This window comes from Daktulosphaira vitifoliae, unplaced genomic scaffold, assembly GCF_025091365.1.
Source record: "Daktulosphaira vitifoliae isolate Bord-2020 unplaced genomic scaffold, ASM2509136v1 Scaffold_1, whole genome shotgun sequence".
Lineage (NCBI taxonomy): Eukaryota > Metazoa > Arthropoda > Insecta > Hemiptera > Phylloxeridae > Daktulosphaira > Daktulosphaira vitifoliae.
This window is the reverse complement of record NW_026099572.1, coordinates 62662826-62680912: the sequence shown is the minus strand read 5'-3', so window position 1 is coordinate 62680912 and position 18087 is coordinate 62662826. Positions and strand designations below refer to the sequence as shown.

Genomic DNA, 18087 nt, shown 5'->3' with positions numbered 1-18087 from the left:
GTTCGTCAAACGGATCTATTGTTCAATTAGGTATACGGCCTTCTAGGTATTGTTCAATGAACGTTTATGTTACACGATTGTTTGCAATTTAATGTAATAACACAAATAAATATTTTGAAAATTAAATTTATACAACTTGATTTTTAATATTAAAATATTTATTTTTAATTAATACATTACTTTTTAATAACAATAATTTATTACTAACATATACATTTATAATTTGATGTAAATTTTAAGTAATTCGCTAAAATTATACAAATAATTTATTAACACAAATTCTAAAAAAAAAGTATTTAAAATTGCATACATGTTAAATTAAAAATTATACACTTTAAACTTTGTGAGTGTGATATATCGCTTTTTCGATATGCTCATTGTGTTTTACATTCGTACATTTTGAAGTACTGTTCGCGACATAACGTTTTGTTTATTCAATTTTTATAACAACGACACCATTCGTCTTCCATTTACATCAACCATTTAATAATATTGTTTGTCTTATTTTTAATCTTATTAATTATTTTGTTACATTAACATTAAGTATCCCCCTGCCATCATTGATATATATATAATATTTTTGGTTTGTAATTTCAATACAGTTAATTGTTATATATATTTAATTAAATTTTAATAATTTTATACAATCCACTCTCTACTTCTCTCTCCTGCGTGATTAGAAACAATAGAAACCGAACGTTAACTAACGCGCAAATTATCACCGGGTGTTGCATTTAAACATATTGTTTATACTTTTTTAAGAAACTACGAAGCTTATTGAAGTTAACAATGAGTGAACTATTTCTTTTTAAACATTTCATCAATAATAAAAGGATGTCTTAATTTTTTTAAATTTAAACTGTAAAAAAAATTAATTTTGAAAAAATACTCTTAAAGTCAAATCAAATCTGGGCCTATTTTTTGTTCGTAAGATTTTTATCCTTGGCTGTTATAGAACTGCAAATTGGTTATGTGCTTATATATAATTTAACGTATATTACAATGCGTAGTAGAGCAAAACGTATTATTAAAAAAACACGTTTATTTTGGCATTACTGACCAGGTACAGAAATACTATCAAATTTTAAAATATTTAAGATCTTACAGTTCGCAGTTCAGATGATTTGACATGACATCACCCCATAGTGCTATAATAGCCTAGAAGTGTCTAAACATTTTATAAAATGAGGGCCAAAATATTTGCAAAGAGTATTTAATTAAAGATACTCATCGAGATTACATCAGAAGCTCACCTAGTCTATCCAAACCTGATTCTTAGTATCATTTCTTACAACATAAAATAGTACCAACTTTATTTTCAGCCGTACTCTATCTCTCGCCAAGGTATAGTTATATACCTTATTAAGGTTATAGTTTCTGAAATACTATTTCAAAGTTCTAATGAATTCGTCATTTTTTTAATTATATAATTTTCTATTATAAAAACTGGTTAAATTTAATGTAAAATTATAAGTAACCTTGTAATATAGTTAATATAAATAAATTGATTGAACATTTAAATCATGCTTAAAAATTAAATTAACATAATTATTATAAATAATAATGTAATTATAATAAAAATTTAGCACAAAAAAGTTAACTTAAAGATACTTATTAAATGGTATCAAATGATCAGGATATTCAATTAGTTCGCCCGATTCAGGTTCCGTTTCAAATATGACATCTAATTTTGTACAAAAATAAATTATTAAAGAGAGTTACGAAATTGTACTCCATTATGATTGAATAAAATAATAGCACATTATTTTATAACTGTCATGGCAATTAAAATAAGGAATGATGGTTTAATACGACCAATGGCTTTTTTATTACAATAATAGTATTATACATTATTCTGAAATTATGAAAGTATATACTTAAACAAAATAAAAATAACATTCATGTAAAAAAAAGTCCTCAAAGAAAGAAATGAACTTGACCTATTATTAATTTTTTAAAAACCCAACCGTATTAATCTGTTATACACACATAATGAAATAATATTGTAGATATAATGTTTCTTTTATGTCTTGTATACTGTTCAGCTAAAGGCTAAGATTAAAGAATAAAACAAAATTTATTTATATCATTTTGTATTTTGTAAAAAATATGTAATTTTTAAAACTTTTTTCTTTTACGTTTTGTGTACTAACCAGCTAATAGATTAAGTTAAAAAATATAATAAAAAAATTATCCATGTACTTTTTAATGGCTAAACTATTAATTCTCATTAATCACAATACGTAAATATCGAATAAGTTATTCCGAAAGTTTAAACTATTAACTTTTATACAATATGTTAATGTAAAAGTTAAAGATGATTTATATTCTCTTCCACCTTATCTAAAATTTCTACATAAAAACCATTTGTAAAGATTCTAATAGTATATTTTTAAATTGAATAGTGTATCAATAACATGTCTGTAAAATAGTTCATGCCTGCATAATAATAAATTATCACAGGATGTAATTATTTGATTGTACCTTTTTAAGATCTGATATATAAGATTTATACACATTTGAAGTAATATAATAGTCTTTTTTGATATTATCCTTAAAAAAATGCAAGTATATTATATTTATATTATATTACATCTTTTATATAAGAAGTTAATGTAAAAGTTAAAGCAGATTTAGATATTGCGAGAGAAAATGTACATTTTTCTTCATTAAATTTCTACATCAACGCAATTTTTAAAGATACTTAATAATATATTTTTATATGGAATTGCGAATCAATAACATATACGTAAAATAGTGCAAATCTGAGTAATAATAAATTATCACACGATGTAATTATTTGATTGTACCTTTATAAGATCTGATATATAAGATTTATACACATTTGAATAATATAATTGTCTTTTTTAGCTTCGATGCAAATCTGAGAAGGTTGGTTTTACTATGTGTTTTTTTTTGTCTGTTACCAGTTTATCTCAACTCTCACTGGACCGAATTCTTTCAACCATACATCATAAGATTACAAATCGTATCTAATCGAAGACATTACCTTTAAATTTTTTAAAAATTTCATTCGTTCCCCGTAAATGGAGGAAATCTCCAAAAAAAAATACAAATTTAGAAATTGATAAATTTCGAAAATTTTTCAATTTTTTTAAATTAAAACTGCCATTACTTTTCAAAAATGAACAAATAGATTTAATTTTTTTTTATAGATGCATAATATCCTTACCTATCATTTGGTATACTTTTTTTTCTAAACCTGACACTTGACCTGCCCACAGCGGGGGATTTAAAATGACATTTTTTTCACAAAAAATTTACTATTACACTTAACTTTTGAAAGTGTTCCGGAAAGTCTGACACTTTTATATATATCTTAAATTAAAGCTAATGTAATATACTTTATTANTTCTTATATTAAAGCTAATGTAATATACTTTATTATACAAAATAAAAAATTTCGGACTTTATTTTGTCTTACCAAATGCTATTTTCGTGTGAAAATTCTCGATTTTTATTTACATTTTTAATTTTATAATACTATAACTTGTTGAAAAGTGTATGGATCAACACAATACTTTACCCTAATCAGGATAAAAATAAGGAAATAGCAGATCTTAATAGCTTTTGGTATAATCCACCAATTTTTTAAAATTAAACACTATATACACATTTGCATCGAAGCGTTTTTTATGATCGTGATTTTAATCACTGTCAGGTATCATTATACTTGATCCAACTATGCCACGTCACCACTGTGCCGCGACCCCCCTGTGCTGGGTTTTTTTAATATTATCCTTAAAAAAATGAAAATATAAAATGTAAATATTCACTATTATACAATTTAAAAATAATTTGGCATTTGTATGTCGTCATGACTAGATTTTTTAGTTCTCCAAAAATGTAATATAGTATATTATGGATAAGTATTATATATAAATATATAATAGTATATATAGTATTATATATATATATATAAAGGACTTTATTATAAATGTATAGTAATAATTATAAAATAATTACCTTCTTGTCTAATCCCTTCTTGTTTATCTACTTCTGTGGTATTTTGTATCATATTTATAAAAACATTTTGTGTAAAATCTAAACATATTAAAATAGTAATTAGCTCAATTTTTAAAACTTATTTAAATAAAAAATAGATGTACAGTAGTGTAATAGGAAAACTTTACCATGTTGCTGAATCGTTTCTTGCATTACTACTTCATTGTTATGTTGTATTAAGTTTAAAGAAGGATTTTTTGCAATATCTAAGTATTATAAAAAAAAAATATTTTAACTAAATTTTATATTGCTCATAAGAATATGTAATTTTTAAAACTTTTTTTCTTTTACATTTTGTGTGCTAACCAGTTCTCCAAAAATGTAATATAGTATATTATGGATAAGTATTATATATAAATATATAATAGTATATATAGTATTATATATATATATAAAGGACTTTATTATAAATGTATAGTAATAATTATAAAATAATTACCTTCTTGTCTAATCCCTTCTTGTTTATCTACTTCTGTGTTATTTTGTATCATATTTATAAAAAAATTTTGTGTAAAATCTAAACATATTAAAATGGTAATTAGCTCAATTTAAAACTTATTTAAATAAAAAATAGATGTTCAGTAGTGTATTAGGAAAACTTTACCATGTTGTTGAATTGCTTCTTGCATATCTATTTTATTGATATTTTGTATTAAGTTTAACGAAGGATATTGTGTGATATCTAAATATGTTAACAACAAATTAATTTAAATATATTTTATATTTCTTGAATATACTAACAATATATCAGTAAAGTAATGGTATGCTATATTACATATATAAAAGAATATTTTGCAATATTTAAATATTATAACAAAGAAATAATTTCAAATGTATTTTGGTCTTATTTAGTTATTTCAAGTAAATTTAACCAAATTTATTTAAAATAATAAAGTTATGGTTTAAAATTTTTAATTTTGTATGATACATAATATTTATGTCTATTTCCTGCAATACCAAAGATAAATTAGGAGCCATAGAATAGTCTTTAATAAAAAAAAATTTTAAAATATGACACGGTACCGTGTTTCCCTCAGTCGCATATCACGTTATCAACCTAAATTAAAGTGTATCGGGATCTCAATCCTAAATGCACGGTGGCCTAGTGGTAAGGTTTGTCTATACGACGCCTTGCGTCGCGGGTTCTAATCACGTACCGTGCCTCTTTTTTTCACATAATTTCCAGTACACTTTCTATAACCGACCGTCAATCCCCGGTGGCCGTGTTAAATATTGTGCATAATTATATTGCGTTCTATTTGTTATATTATATTATGCAAAAATTAAGGTACTGTAGTGTATTACAAATAATAATCTACTCCTTTCAGATTTCTACTTTTTTGTTATCTTGTATCAAATTTATAAAAGATTATTGTCCGATGTATAAAAAATGAATGTGGTTTTCAGTTTAATTATATAAAAAGAAATATACAATTTAAAATCTATTTAAATTATAAAGTAGATGTACATTAATATATTAAGAAATCATTACCATAATGTTGAATAGGAGTATTTTGTACGATATCTAAAAATATTAAAAGGTTGTTAAATAGTTAAATATTTATAACCAAATTTATTTTAAGTAACAAAGTTACTTTAAAGTAACTTTAAGTTACGTAAGTTATTTTTAAAATTTAAAATTTTATTGAAACACAAAACACAAATAAATTTTTTAATCATTTTTACACTCATTTTAATTATAATTAAATGTATATACAAAACCTTACATTCTTGTTGAAAATATTCCGTCATATCTACTTCATTGGTATGTTGTGTCAAATTTATAGAAGGATTTTGTTCGATATCTAAATATTTTAATAATTAAATAATTTCAAATAAATTTTATAAGGTTTAAAAAGTTATACCTTGCTTGACATTGGTAGGAGGTAGAGCAGGTAAAAGGGTTTCATTTGTGGTTGAATCAAATTTAAATCCAAGTTCAACATACTTATTCCAGATTGTCGTTAAGAATAAATTGCTCATTTTATCACTTAGAAAAACGATAAATTCTTCATGTTTTTCTTGATCGTTTAATGTGACGAATTTGTTAACCCAAAAACTCCACAAAGCACTCAAATCAAATTGTTTTATTTTACATAATAATACATCATTTTCGAGTTCAAAATCATTAGTTTGTAAAATATCTTTGACAGTGTATATCGCAGTTTTAATCGAATCCTTAGTGTTTTTTAAAGGAATCAATTTTCTCAAAGATACATTTTTCTGTAAATTTGTAAGAACTTCAGTTAAAATAAAACGAGTTCTTTTTAGGGTGTACAAAGGGTTATTGTGATATTTTTCTATAGTATATAAAGCTCCTTTCATCAATTTTGCTATCGGAACAAATTCAATCATTTTTTCTAAAAGTTTAACTGTACAAATGTGTGCACTAATTTTATCAGTTCTAAGTAACTTATAACAATATTTTTGAAAGTTGAAGAATATAAAGAACATTGTATGTAAATCATTGGCATAAGAACATCCAAGGAATATTGTTGCAATACGTATAAAATTGTCACAGTTCTGTAATGTTACAAGTTTTTTAATCACATTGTTAAATTTATACACATTGCGTCTATAAGTAATATATTCGATATCATTTATATTTTTCCATCCGGGTTGATGTAGTAAATTTGTTATCATATCGACGTTTTCTTTTGTATTATATGTTCCTTCAGTATACAAAAAAGCAAAAAATATACAACAGTATACTTGAATATTTAGTGTTATTATCATTTTCATTTTCGAATAGTTATCAACTATTATCTTATACTAAAAAAAAAAAAATTGTCATATAAAATTTATTTCAATGTAATGGTGATATTAATAAAAAATTTATTTTCATACTACAATAGTAAAACTAGCAAAAATGCTGACTGTGTATACAGGTGTATTAATTTAAGCAAAATTTATTTATACATGAGTGGAAGAAGAAGCAGAATTGCAACGCATTAAAAAATGTTTGTATAAAATACTAAAAATTATAAAATTTACATTGATCTTCTGGAATTTTAAAGAAAGGCTTATTTAAAACATTATTTTTTTAAATCCCAAGAAATACGTCTCAGATGTCTCCTACAATCAACATTAAAGATTAACTTTTCTCATTTACTAATTGATGTTATATATCTGTATGAAATTAGTCATGAATTGTATTAATGTTTTTAATATAATTAGTATTATGAAAAGTATAATAATATTATACTTTTTTTTGTTAATTTTTAAAATGAGTTGTTTCAGAATTGCTGTGTCAGAAAAAGGTTCATGCGCACATTCTCTTGCATAAAAAAATAATTAAGTAGACATAACAAAAAAATTATAAACGGTCAACCTTCGAATTTGTGACATTACAGGCTTCCTAGAATCCCTCATATACTTGCAGAGACTAATAATATTGTTAACGGTTTTGAGGGGCATTTTGAGCAAACAGAAGAGGAGAAAGAATTGCACCATGGGGTACTCCAGAAGATGTATAGAAGGTATCGGAGGTCGAATGAGAAGTTGAAACAAAATATTGACGATCAGATAAATAAGAGGGAACCCAAGACAGTAGTGGATTACCAATACCTTAGATTATCCAGAGTTTGAATTAGAATACTGTGATCTACTTCATCGAATGCCTTTGAGAAGTCCATGTAAATGACATCTTCGTGACTTTGCTGACTGAAGGAATCATATATGTAGGATGAGACAATGAGGTTACAAGTGAATGTTGAACGACCTGGAAGAAATCCATGTTGTTCATCACATAAAATATTATTGAGGATAGGATGGATAGAATTAATAACAATAGTTTCAATTAATTTAGATATGTGAGAAAGCGTGATTATTGAACAGTAATTTGTTACTTGAGACGGATCACCGTTTTAAGTATCGGGGAAATTGAGCCAAGCTTGAGTGAGAAAGGGAAGAACCTGGAATAAAAAGATTTTTGACATAACAGGAAGAGTGGCCAGGCAATAACATCCTTTAAGATAAATAAAAAGTGGCCTTGTATTCCATCAGGGCCGATAGTTTTATTGTTACGAAGGGAAAACAGGAATTTACTAACATCATCAATAGTGAATTCTATTTTGGAGAGTAAGAAGGAGAAATTGGGGAGAAGATGTGCTGGACAAGATAAAGAATTGAGAGAAGGGGTATGTATAGAGGAAAAATAATTAGAAAAAATATTAGATACTTCTTGACCGTTATTCGTATACTGAATAATAAATCAATATTTTTTTGTAGACAATATATAATAATTAAGACTGTTGTTCAAGTGTTTATAGCAAAATACATTCTTAAATAAACACTACTACCGCCGCCACCGCCGCCGCCGCCGACGACGACGTAATCACTGGAACATATATATTATAATGTTTATAATATTATTATAATCTGTATTATACTTATCGATTAATGCGTTGTCTGCGTTACCAATAGGTAAACGGTAACGTCCCAGTGTTGAAATTCTAACGGGAGCCATTTCTTGCTGCCCAGAATACGCATCAGACTGCCGTATCATTTGTTCCACAGACAACTACAACAGACGATAAAGCGCAAGTTGCAACATTAATAAAAAAAATCAACGTGAAAATATCGAAAATTAAATGGGTAGTTAAGTACTTTGAACCCAGTGTGAAACCCAGTATTCTGGACAGCAAGAAATGGCTCCCGTTAGAATTTCAACACTAGGACGTTGCCGTTTACCCATTGGTACCGCATACAACTAATCACACGTGGTCAGTGCGCATCTATTCGAATGTGGAAAAACCTAGATATTTACTTATTGCCATGGGTAATGAGGACGACCACGTTCTCGGAGATTTTAATCACTGTTCATTGAGAAACGTCAAAGCGTATCTGAGCGCTGACGAATACCCGTACGAGAACCAAAACGCCGATTTCGACAACAACAAGTACACAACGTTTTATAACTCGTACGCATAATTCCAGACAATGTATTACGGTCGTAAAGACCCCTATCCTTTATTGGACTATATAAATTACAAAAAACGTGGTCCTATAGTCGTGATTGATTGTTCTAAACAAAACGACACCGTCAAGTCTTCAACTGTTGGTCTACGCTTGGATTTCGAATGCTCCAAACAGTTTCCCGATAAAACATCATTGTATTGTGTAATTATTAACGACTGTCAAATGGAATACAACGCATTCACGGGAGAAGTACGAAAACTTTAATGTAAATACAAATTTATTTTTTATTATTGTACAATATACAATATAGAAACAAAAAATATGTATATATAACTACTATAATGTATATATAATTTTTTTTNAATGTATATACATATATACAGGGTGATTTTTTTATCATAACCCACTCAATTACTTATAGAATAATAATAATTTAAAAAAAAATTTTTTTTATTATTTTTAGTTACACATTATTCTTGAATTTTTAACTATGTAATACTTTTTAATTTCATCCTTTATGCCTTGGAGGGGGGTCAACTTTGTTTTTTTAAATGGTAACACATATTTTTAATTTAATAAAATGTTTGAGTTTTTAATTTAATAGTAAATGGCATTTGAATTTTTAATATAACTTAATTCGTTTATTAGATATAATCATTTAAAGTTTCAAATTTTTGAATTAATATACAGGTATAATACACAAGGGATTACAAATACAGGTAGCTAATTGGTTTTTTATAACATCGATATTAGCAGGTACACAGCATTGTTATTATCAATTGTAGTAAGGCACATTGTTATGAGTTTATAAATACACTAACTGACAATACAGAAAGTATATCTATTGATAATCATAATTGATAATAAACAATCCGTGACTGAGACAGCAATGTCATAAAAATCCAATTAGCTACCTGTATTTACAATCCCATGTGTATTATACATGTATATTAACTCAAAAATTTGAAACTTTAAATGTTTATATCTAATAAGCTAATAAAGTTATATTAAAAATTCAAACGCCATTTACTATTAAATTAAAAACTCAAACATTTTATTAAATTAAAAATATGTGTTACCATTTAAAAAAACAAAGTTGACCCCCCTCCAAGGCATAAAGGATGAAATTAAAAAGTATTACATAGTTAAAAATTCAAGAATAATGTGTAACTAAAAATAATAAAAAAAATTTTTTTTTTAATTATTATTATTCTATAAGTAATTGAGTGGGTTATGATAAAAAAATCACCCTGTATATAATTTTTTTTTTTTAATAAAAAAACTAGTTGTTTTGTAAACTTGTTATTTTATTCCAATCATTTTCGAATTTGACTGGAAAAGTCACGCATAGGAGATCTTTCTTGTCAATTTTTGGCAAAGTATCTATTCCTAGAAATGATCTGTTTGTAGCCAATTCCACCAGATTGGAGAAATAATACACACGCTGAAAAATTTTAAGTTTAAGTTTTAAGATAAAAAAATCAAATATTTTTAAACATACTTTCATGTGTCGATAATTGCTGAAGATAATTTTCTATGTATTTGCTAGACATTTACCCATAAACTCCATACGACAAATTTTGTGGAAATATAACATGACTTTTGGCCAAAATGAATCGTCCGGGTCCAGACCAATGTATTGGCGAGACATTTGTGAAATTCTATACATTGATGAATCGATCAAGTCGTTGATTTTATTAAATTTACACCTTGGTGTAGCCATTGTGATAAAGTCTCAAGATCCAATAGGCTTTACTGTCGCTGCGGTTCGCATTCGTCGTCTTTTCAATTGTTTCGATTGAATCCAAAAGTAATATATTCGCTTTACAACTGAGTATGCATATTCAAGATTGTCTCTCATTAGAAGTGTGCGCTCCATGCACGACTTGGAGCTTACCCGCACACCTGATGAGGATCTCCCGACTGTCGATTCTTCGACACAGACGGAGCCTCAGAAGGTTGCGGGTGGCAAAGAGTCGTGCGTGGGAGAGCGGGTGAAGGAGAGTGCTAGTGGTTCCTCTCTTCCCACTATTCCCCAAGTGGTTCCAACACCTGAAAAGGTGTCGAAGCGGGGGAAGAAAAGGAAAAGCAGGAAGAAAAAGAAGAAAGCGGCTATAGCAAGCGGGAGCGCTCTGGACAGCGCCCCGGGTCCGTCGAGCGCGGCTGTGCTGGCGACACCGAAGCCTACAACGGTCCCGGTGAGCACTTCTGACAATGTGCCGCTGTGGACTGAGGTAGTTAGGCGAAAGGCGAAGGAGAAGCCGACGGGCCAGGTGGCCCGGGGCGAAAGGTCAGCCGCCCAAAAGGCGAAGCCTCCTCCTCCACCAAAATCGGCAAGGAAGGGTCCTTCTGCGGCCCAACTAAAGGCCAAGGTGCCCCGCACGGAGGCGGTGGTGATTGGGCCCCTGAAGGAGGGGCAACACTACGCGGCCATTATGAAAACGGCCATGGCGGCTGTTGACCTTCAGTCTTTAGGGGTCCAGGTGGCGGGCACGCGAAGGACCCAGGCTGGCGTAGTCCTATTGGAGGTAAAGGGCGTAGCCTCACACGCCGACCTCCTGGCCGCCAAGCTAAAGGAGGCCCTCAAGGAGCATGACGTGCGGGTCAGCAGGCCGACTAAGACCTGCAGCGTCATGCTCCTTGACGTAGAGGAGTGGATGGAGCCGGGGGACATTAAGTCCGCCCTGGTCTCCGCCCTCCAGGCCCCAGACGGGGGCCAGGCCGAAGTTGGTGCGGTAACGGTCCGCACCAACGGAGTCGGCAAGGGGCGGTACGCCAGGTGCGACCTGCCAGTCCGGCTAGCTCCACGCTTGGCGGCCCTCACGCGAGTGATGGTGGGGTGGAGCTCCTGTAGACTGAGGGTTCTTGAAGACAAGGGCCCTCAGTGCTACAGGTGCCTGGAGCGAGGGCACATTGCGGCCGCCTGTAAAGGCCCAGACCGCAAGGGTGCCTGTTTCAGGTGCCGGAGGGTGGGACACCTGTCGAAAGACTGCCCCGGTCCCCAGGCCAAGGGGAAGAAGGAAGGGGCTGCTGAAAAGCCCCGAGTCGAGGTATCGGTGGTCCAAGTGACCCCCAAGGCGTCTAGTGCGCCGCCCACCAGTGGATGAGGTTCCTTCAAACGAACCACAACCATTGTAGGGCGGCGCAGGATCTGGTCCGGCAGGCGGTATACGAGATGCGCATCGACGTATGCGTCATCTCGGAACCGTTTGCCGGGCTGATCAAGGACGCCCCGGGTTGATACTTGGACCGGTCTGGGAGAGCGGCGATCGGTATGATGAACCGCGGCCTCACGGTCGCGGACATCGAGGTTGGCGACGGCTACGTAGCGGCGAGGATTGGCGGCATTGACGTCATGAGCTGCTACGCGTCGCCAAACCAGCCGATCGCCCCTATCCTGGAGGGTGTCGCCCACAGCCTGAGGGGCAGACGTTCCTCGGGTCCGCGGGGTAGCAGGGACGAACTCGTCGCCGGGGACTTTAACGCTAAGTCCCCGGTATGGGGATCCGCTTCGGCGGACCGGCGTGGCGACGAACTGTTGGACGTCATGGCGGCCTTAGGGCTGTCGACGGCCAACAGGGGAACCACCCCGACGTTCGTGGGTAACACCTCGAGCTCGGTGGTGGACGTCACGCTGGCGTCGCCGTCGGTCCTCGGACGTATTGCAGGTTGGTCCGTTCTCTCCCACGTGGAGAACATGAGCGACCACCGGTACATCACGTTCGAGTGCACCGACGGCAGGCGTCCTCGGACGGGGCCGGACCTGCAGCCTCGCGGCGCTCGCGTCGGCTGGAAAGTCGGCCCGGAGTCGGACGCCGATCTATTCGCGGCCGGTCTACTGATCGCCCGATGGACGGCGCCCACTCCGCCCGATCGACTGGTCTCCGCGGGCGAGGTGGCGGAAGAGCTGGACAGGAGAGTCGAGGTCGCTTGCGACTTTGCACTCCCCAGAAAGCGTCCGCCACCTACCCGAGGACCTCCCGTTCACTGGTGGAACGAGGAGGTGTCTGCCCTGAGAAGCGACTGCGTCAGGGCGAGGAGAGCCCTGACGCGGTCCAACAGGCGTGGGCAGGCAGAACCCGATCCGGATAATCCGGATCCCAGGGAGTTGCTGAGGGAGGCCCGGAAACGGCTGAAGCTCGCCATCAGGCGTAGCAAAGCTCGTTGCTGGGCCGACCTCGTGAAGTCGGTGGATCACGACCCTTGGGGGAAACCCTATAGGGTCGTGATGCGCAAGCTGCGCGGCCCACCGACTTCGGGGCACCTGGAGGCGGAGACGTTGGAACAGACGGTCCACGCGCTGTTCCCGACGCATCCGCCTCTCCCACCCCTGGGAGACTGGCCGTCTGTCGATGACGACGCGACCGTTGAGGATTTCACCCTGGAGGAGANCGAGGATTTCACCCTAGGGGAGATATCCGCTGCGGTAGCGAGAGTTCGGGGGAGGAACACCGCGCCCTGTCCGGACAGTATACCGAACCGGGTGTGGGGTCTCGTCCACGACCTCGCACCGTAGTGGCTGGACACCGTTTTAAACGTGTGTCTCAAAAGGGTGAAATCCCGCCCCGGTAGAAGAGGGCGAGGTTGGTGCTCTTGCGGAAAGGCGACAAGCCCGAGGGAGTCCCCTCGTCGTACCGGCCTCTTTGTATGCTGGACGACGTGGGGAAAATCCTCGAGCGGCTGTTGGCCACCCGCATAGAGCACCACCTGGAGACGGTCGGTGGGCTGGCGGACGGCCAGTTCGGGTTCAGGAAAGNACGGACGGCCAGTTCGGGTTTAGGAAAGGGAGGTCGACGGATGACGCAGCCTCCCTCTTCCAGCAGTTGGCCGTCAGGGCCGAGAACGGACCGGGCTTCTGCGTTGCGGTGAGCCTGGACATCCGGAACGCTTTTAACTCCGTGCGATGGTCACACATCCTCGGAGCGTTGGAAGCGTTCCGGGTGCCTCCGTACCTCCGCCGAATGATCCGGTCGTATTTCATCGAGGGACGTTGTACCCGCACGTCCATCTCCTACTAGCCTGGTCGCCAGGAGGTCCGCTTGTTCTGACCTCCAGGAGGAATGCCCCCGTCCGTGTTCTCCTGGTCCCAGACACCTGGATGCCCAGGGCCAGGAGATCAACCGCAGCCATGGCTATGCGCATAACTGTGGCATATTTCTGGCCCTCTTTTAGGGGACCAATCACCACGGCTTCCGTGCGTGGTACTTTTCCTCGCATATTCGCCGCTTTCTGGATTCTCGACATCGTCTGCGGAGGTTTGGACTCAGCCGTAGCATCCTGCTCCTTCTTCCTGGTACCCGCCTTGCGTCCTACGACTTGGGTCCACAGTGGTGGTTTAGCGGAAGCAGCTCCCACATCCCCCTCCGCAGACTCCACGTCGTTTTCACGGTTCACCGCCAACCGGTCGGTTAGCGTCTCGTTGGGCGCAACAACCGAATTGGCGGCAGTACCCACGGCAGCGGGCCGTTCCTTCTTCCTTTTCTTCTTCTTCTCAGACACCTCGGGTCCTTTTGGTATAAAGGTCGGTGGATCCTCGACGGCCGTTTGCGTCCCGACTTCCTTGGCAGTTTTCAGGAGCGCTACTTCCGGCGCCCGCGGCTCGGCTTTGGACACCGCTGAGGCTTCCTGGGGGTTCCTGGACGACGGAGACGCTATTCTGCGTTTTTCCTCATCCAGGATCCCCTCTAGCCTCTTTGTGGCGGTCTGCACCTCTTTGTGCACTCCCATGCCCCGGCTTTTGTCTATAACTCCTCTGAGAACAGACACTTGTTCACTAATTTTTTCCACCATTGCCGACGCGGCGGTCGCCTCATCCGCTGGATTGTGCCACCTCTTACGGCAGGGCCGAACAGAGCTCCTCAACTCTGTAAGGGCCTGGCAAGAGAGGGAAATCTGTTCGATGAGGTATTCCAGGTGAGTACCGGGAATCTCCGTCATCAAACTTCCCACGACCTCTGCAGTTCTCGCGAGGGCAACGACGTGGTTGAGGCCAACGTCAAATGTGGCCTCGTCGTCGCTCTCGCCTTCTTATCCCAGAGGCGCCCTCCTCTTGCCAGGATGTCGCACTGGGGGAGAATCCTCCGGTAACGGGCTTAGTGCAGGAGAGCCTGCTCGGTGATGGGTGGATGAGCCTTCCCCTAGGGACGGTTCAGCCCTTCTACCACCTGAACGATCGCCCGTCCGCATCGCCTCGTCCTCGTCCTCATTAGCAGCAGCATCAGGAGACGACGATTCCTGCTTCTCTGAGCTGTCTTTACGTTCCACATACGCCATATAATCGACGGCTTGTCGGAGACCGCGCCCCATGGATCTCATTACCCCGCTGTCTTTGTAACGGGATAGGAGTTCTGAGGCGACGAGACGAGCCACCCCCATAAGGCGTTCTGCTGCGGCTTCTCCTCGGCGACTTGATATGCATTTGTCGATGAGCTCAGCTCTCTGGTTGGGCTCATCGACATCTTCCAGCGGGTCGTACTCTATAACCCTTTCCGGGGCAAATGAGTATCCGTCGTCCAGGTCCCTCTGCNAGGCAAATGAGCATCCGTCGTCCAGGTCCCTCTGCATTATGCCTAACACAGTGGACACCGAACTCCGGAACGCCTCGGCCGTCCGGAATTGGCCACAGGGAAAGCAGTCACTTGTCGACTTCCCATCCTCCATGTAATGGAGCCAGTTAACCCATCGGGTAAACTCCGACTGAGTCAGCGNTGGTGCCCGCTAATTGAACCCCAAGGGCATTGAGGTCAACAGCAGCCATCGCGGTCCTTATGATCGCGGCGTACTGTTGTCCCTCCTTGAGGGGTCCAATCACTACCGCCTCCGTCCTCGGAACTTTAGCCCTAAGCTGAGCGGCAGTCGAGCCTCGGGACAGTGGTGGTGGCTTGGGCTTGGGCCCACCATTAACCTCCTCTTTGGGAGCCATCGTTGCCATGCGCTCCAATTTCTTGGTCCCCCTCCGCTTCACCACCTCAGTCCACAAGGTGGCCGGTTGTGGGGCTGAAGCGGTGGCAGGAGCTTTCGGAGGAGGAGGGGCACGCCACCGAGTGGCAAGGACGCCATTGTGTCCGCGATCGAACACCCAGCGTCCTTTGCCACTCCCTTCTTCTTCTTTTTCCTTCTTTTTCGCTTTTTGGCGGCGGTGGCAGGCAGGAGCGCACCCACTGCCACCTCGCCGCCTTGTAGGGTGGACGCTGCGTCCCCAACGGCCTTAGATGGTGGGTCATAAGTGTCCCACCAGTAGGTCGTCTGGGACGCACAGTCCTGGAGACACTTAGGGCTCTCCGACGTAGGTACAGGTGATCTCCCCCCAGGCGTGCTTGTGAGGTGAAGATCAGCCAAGGCCCTTATGGTTTCGATAAGGGCTGTGACCATCTTCACCACTCGCCTGTGAGGGCTATAGACCTCCAGCACGTCGGAGAGCTGGCCCGTCTGCTCCCTGGCGAGATCTAGCCCAGCCGACAACACCTCGTCGGTCCGGCCAATCACCCTCTTTGGTGTCCCGTCAGCGTTGAAGAGATCAACTGCAGTCAGGGGCACCAACTTAGGCTTCTTGGCCAAGACGGCAGAGGCGTCGCCGGCATAGGCACAACCGCGCCGAGCGGGGTGTCCTCCAAAATGATGGTGGGTGGGCTGACCGTTGGGGAGATCTCCTTGCGTTTGGGACGCAAGGAATCGTCCTCCCCCAGCTCAGCCGCCTTCATCTCACTAACCCCCTCCATGGTTGGACCCGAAGGTCCCACCCTTGTCGAACTACTCCTATATGCGCCCCGCAATCTTTCCAGTATGGAGAGTTTTGGTGACGTATCTAGGGGGTTGGTCGTTGTCAAGTCCGTTCCAGGTTCCAAGCTGTCCATTGCCAATACCCTCCCGGCTATTTCACCGGTGGGAGTGGCTTGGTCACCACCACTCCCTGCAGTCGCAGTACCAACCCCGTGGTTGGCTGCAGGAGCCTTCCTCTACACTCCTGCATTTGTCGTGTATTCGTTTGATAACGACACCTGGTGGGTACACCCCCCCACCAACCGCCGGCACAGGGGCATCCGAATCCCCTGATGCAGTAACCTTTACTCCGCTTTGTGCCATTGTCATTTGGTAAATGATTTTGTGAGGGGGATGCCCTCATAGCCAGTCCCTCCGACCAGTGAGCGGCTAACTTCACTGGTTGCGTAGTTGTTTATCTCTGTTCGCACCCAACGCTACCGCTTATTCGTCCATATAGGCTTATTTCACGGCTATCCTGTATATCTACAGGATTAACAAGCGTTTGGGTGGCTCGCTGTCCGCGACCGCTTACTCGTCAGTCCAAATTAATGGACTGCTTATTTCGCGGCTAACCTGCATATCTGCAGGCCGTTCCTCTATCCGCAACCTGAGGACGCGCCCGATTCCCCGAGCTAGGAACACTGCGCTCGTGCCGACGTTTCGTAGCCCCGTAGAGTCCGATCACGCCGACACTGTAGCGCAGCGAAACGGGGTGCCCTCGCTACCCAGCGTCACGGTCCTTCCACCACCCCCAGCTCCTCCTATTGCTACTCCGGCCCCCGCACCGACCACCTCATGGACGGAGGTGGTGAAGCGGAAAGGGGCCAGAAAGGTGAAGCGGTCTACGGCAGCGACATCCGAAACGCGTTCAACTCCGTGCGATGGTCACACATCCTCGGAGCGCTGAACGAGTTTCGGGTGCCTCCTTACCTCGGGCGGATGATCCGGTCGTACTTTAGCGATCGAGTCATCTCTTACGAGAGCGCCGCGGGCCCGAGAATCCGACCTGTTACGGGAGGCGTCCCGCAAGGGTCAGTTCTCGGGCCTTTACTGTGGAACATCGCGTACGACGCGGTGTTCCGCGTTCCGCTACCACCGCACGTGCGTGTCGTCTGCTACGCGGACGACACGCTGGTGGTGGCGGAAGGCGCCTCGTCCGAGGAGGCTGGATCCCGGGCAAACTGCGCGCTCAGAGCAGTCTCCGCCTGGATCCAGCAGGAGGGGAGTGGACTTAGCCTCGCCCTGGACAAGACCGAAGCGGTCTTGTTCACGGGCAGGTACAAGTTCACTCCTCCACGGCTCGCCGTGCTGGGGGTGGAGATCCCGCTTAAGGACTCCATGACTTATCTGGGCCTCGTCATAGACAAACGTCTAAAGTTC

General features: G+C 40.0%; 1 protein-coding gene across 1 annotated transcript in view; it reads right to left on the bottom strand.

Annotated features, from left to right (window-relative positions):
- Window positions 1-18087, bottom strand: part of LOC126905510 (uncharacterized) — a 101424-nt gene that overhangs the window by 16973 nt on the left and 66364 nt on the right. Inside the window, exons 8-10 of the mRNA XM_050685248.1 lie at window positions 4466-4543; window positions 4155-4232; window positions 3988-4065 (exon numbers count right to left, since the gene is read on the bottom strand). Coding sequence (XP_050541205.1) covers window positions 3988-4065; window positions 4155-4232; window positions 4466-4543 — 234 coding nt within the window. The remainder of the gene's footprint in view (window positions 1-3987; window positions 4066-4154; window positions 4233-4465; window positions 4544-18087) is intronic.